This window comes from Lolium perenne, chromosome 1 (genome assembly GCF_019359855.2).
Source record: "Lolium perenne isolate Kyuss_39 chromosome 1, Kyuss_2.0, whole genome shotgun sequence".
In the NCBI taxonomy this organism is placed as follows: Eukaryota; Viridiplantae; Streptophyta; class Magnoliopsida; order Poales; family Poaceae; genus Lolium; species Lolium perenne.
In genome coordinates, this window is record NC_067244.2 from 267,535,011 (window position 1) to 267,538,079 (window position 3,069).

Consider the following 3,069-nt stretch of genomic DNA (forward strand, 5'->3'; position numbering starts at 1 on the left):
GGAATCCTAAATCTACTCCAACTCGTGTTCCGTATACCACTCGTATACGACACCGAAGCCACACACGACGCCGTCTGGCGTAGTACGTGCTTAATCCTAACATAAGATACCTCATTGGTGTGCATGAAGCTTGTGCCGAGCCGGCGGCGGTCCTCCGGAACCGCCCACCGCGCTCGCTGGAGCAAGGAGCCACCGAGCCTCCTGGCCGCCCCGTGCCCAAGACGCACTGCCATCGTTGCCGGCATGCAAAACGTCGATGGATGGAGGGCGGATCGATCGGGTTAGGGTTATGTACGTTGCCGGCCTCTATCGACGAACGGCCCGTGGCCGTATTTGGTGAGCGCTTCTGCTCCGGTGCTCCCCCCCTGGCGAAAAGTGGAATGGTCAAAACACATCAACGGTTCTGATCGTGAGATACCTGTTCGGATTCAGGGTTAATTTCGTAATTTCACGTTTCTGACAGATACGTATAGGCCCCGTACAAGCCCGTATGGCCCGCGACTGTTCTGTACGTATTCGGTCTACCGTCGTGTACGTGGCGAAGTCACGTGCGTGTACCGAAGCGGAAGGGACGTATAAAACCTTCGTCGGCTGCTCCGCCTCCCTCGCCCCACCATTTCCCCCCCAAATCAGGTACGGAGAAAACCCTCTCCCTCGGCCACTTCGTCTTCTCCACTCCGTCTCCAGTGCCAGTTCTCTTCTCCAATCCCTTCTTCTCCGCGCATTTCCGTCGAATCGGAGGCCGATGGAGGGTAGCAGCTCCACTGCGCGGGCGTCCGCCGCTACCTTGGTCAAGAACACCGGCGTGGCGGAGGCAGATGTGGTGCCGGGTGGATGGAGCCGTCGTGGTGCGGCCGCGTCGGGCGGAGGCTTGGTGCTGACGGTGGCGGATGAGCAGGAGCACGGACTCGGCGGCGAGATCGTGCCGGATCTGAATGTGCAGCCAATGGCGGAAGACCCTCTGGTATGTGCTATCCTCTCAACTCCTCAGCTTATTTGCCCTTATTTGATGGTGATTAGGGTTAGATCAAACCGAAGAACAGACGAATCATATATGAATTGTGATAAGGGCTTGATTACTGTGGACCAAATGGATCTAGCAGATTGGCCTATGGTTTGTGTATGTTGGCAAGGGTTTTTTTTAATCTGGTTTGACATCCGTGTGCATTCGTAGTTAAGGGGGATTTTATTGTCATGTGACCCCAATTTATATACCCTGTGCACAATTTATCTGGTTTGATTACAGCGTGCACAATTTATTTGTTAGTAGTATCATCAATTGTTTGGTACAGAGCTTCATTAGTAAGTTTTTATTACATGATGGCATAATTGCTTTAGGATTCACATTGATTTCTAAATCTATGGTAATGTTGTTGTGCTCCAGGAGTGTTATCTTGCTATGATGGCAACAACATTGACATAATAATTTGTTCCCTGCATTTATTTTGTAAAAAATATGATGCAGTCACAGGTTATGTTCAATTTTATCAATTAGTATATATACATGATTGTACACAAACATATGGGAAAATATGTAGTTACTATAATTGTACATCACCACAGTATGAATAATAGCATGTGTATCTATTATTTGAAAAGGCATGATTTGGCAGGACCTCCACTTATGGGTGTTAGAAGCTAAAACCCCCTAAATGCTGCTTAGTTAACATCTTATGGTGATAATTATTGCTTATTATTATGGTACTGCTGCTCCAGGGGCATTCCTCTATAGAATCTGGACTCTATTTCCTCTATGAAATTTATTATTATGAGCAACATTATGGTAAGGTGAAACATAATATTGACTATGATTACTCCATGATATTAAGATCAGTATTAATGATAGGTTGACAGAATTATGTTTCACCTTAACATAGTAGGAGAAATATAATGTTACTGGCCTGTTATTGTAATGATTGCAATAAGGATTTGTAGTATATGTGTTATGCTGGTATGATTGCAATTTAGATTGACATAATAATCTGTATATATTCCATCAGCTTGGTGAGACCTCCTCTGTCCGCAAGAGGAAGTTTGAGGAGTTTGATGACTCGGAGGACTCTGGCCACTCCTACATTTCCAGCGAGGTCGATTCCGGGGACGCCGTGTCGGTAAGAGAGCATTCTCAATATTGATTGTGCATGGTTGACAAGTTTATTGAACTCATTGCTGTACAATAGTTGTGACATATGATTGTGACATTGTTGTTTTGCAGTACAACTCTGATGCTTCATCTGATAATGAAGTCAGCAAGTACAATGTGCTGTCATATGAGAAGAAGGTGGAGGAGAAGATCTGGGCTGAGGGAATCAGTGCTTACATGAAACCTGATGGGAGGTACTACTGCAAGTTCCATCCCTCCAAGCAGGTTCCTAGGGATGGTATGCGTGAAGGACTTGTTAGCCATGTGAAGGAGGTGCACCCGAAGGATCTCCGCGACAAGGCGAACCATGCTGCCCTGAGGAAAGTACTGGAGTACTATGGTCAGGATTGACTGAATGCCTGAAAAAGTTTGTGAAGAAGTACATCATCAGTAGATATGATGATGTTAAGTAATGTATGTTATTAAGAACTGCTAGTTTATGTGTGCACCTTCTGTTATGGTGCGGTAACTATGTATGGACTTAGCGGTGAACTTTAGCTATGGTAGCTATGTATGCACTGTACCAGTGTGCTAGATGGTATGTAGCACACTGTGTTTGCTTTTGCTGGTTCTTCACTTTGTTATAAGATAAGTGAAGTTATGGATGGCTACAAAGTATTGTCAGCCTTTTTATCTACCATCCATGTTCTGTTGGAAAAATGGTAGTCCATAAATATTATCTTGTTTGCAAGGAAATGGTAATTCTAAAATTTTGCTTGTTTGAAAATTTGATAGTTCAGTAATATTGAGTTATGTACCAATTTGATCTCTGTCATAATGTATTCAATAGTTTAAAAAACATAGTAGATAAGTTACATGAATGAATAGCAAGCCGCTATGTGATGAGAATAGCAACCACCAATGTCATGAGAATAAAACAGAGTATCAATTTCATATGTTATTTGTATCTGATATTTCATATGTGA

General features: G+C 44.0%; 1 protein-coding gene across 1 annotated transcript; it reads left to right on the top strand.

Moving 5' to 3' along the window:
- Positions 1–455: 455 nt before the first annotated feature.
- LOC127328124 (uncharacterized) lies at positions 456–2,839 on the top strand. Its single transcript, XM_051354784.2, has 3 exons — positions 456–964; positions 2,001–2,111; positions 2,216–2,839. The coding sequence occupies exons 1-3, from the start codon at positions 491–493 to the stop codon at positions 2,492–2,494; spliced, it is 864 nt and encodes a 287-aa protein (XP_051210744.1). The 5' UTR covers positions 456–490; the 3' UTR covers positions 2,495–2,839.
- Positions 2,840–3,069: the final 230 nt, after the last annotated feature.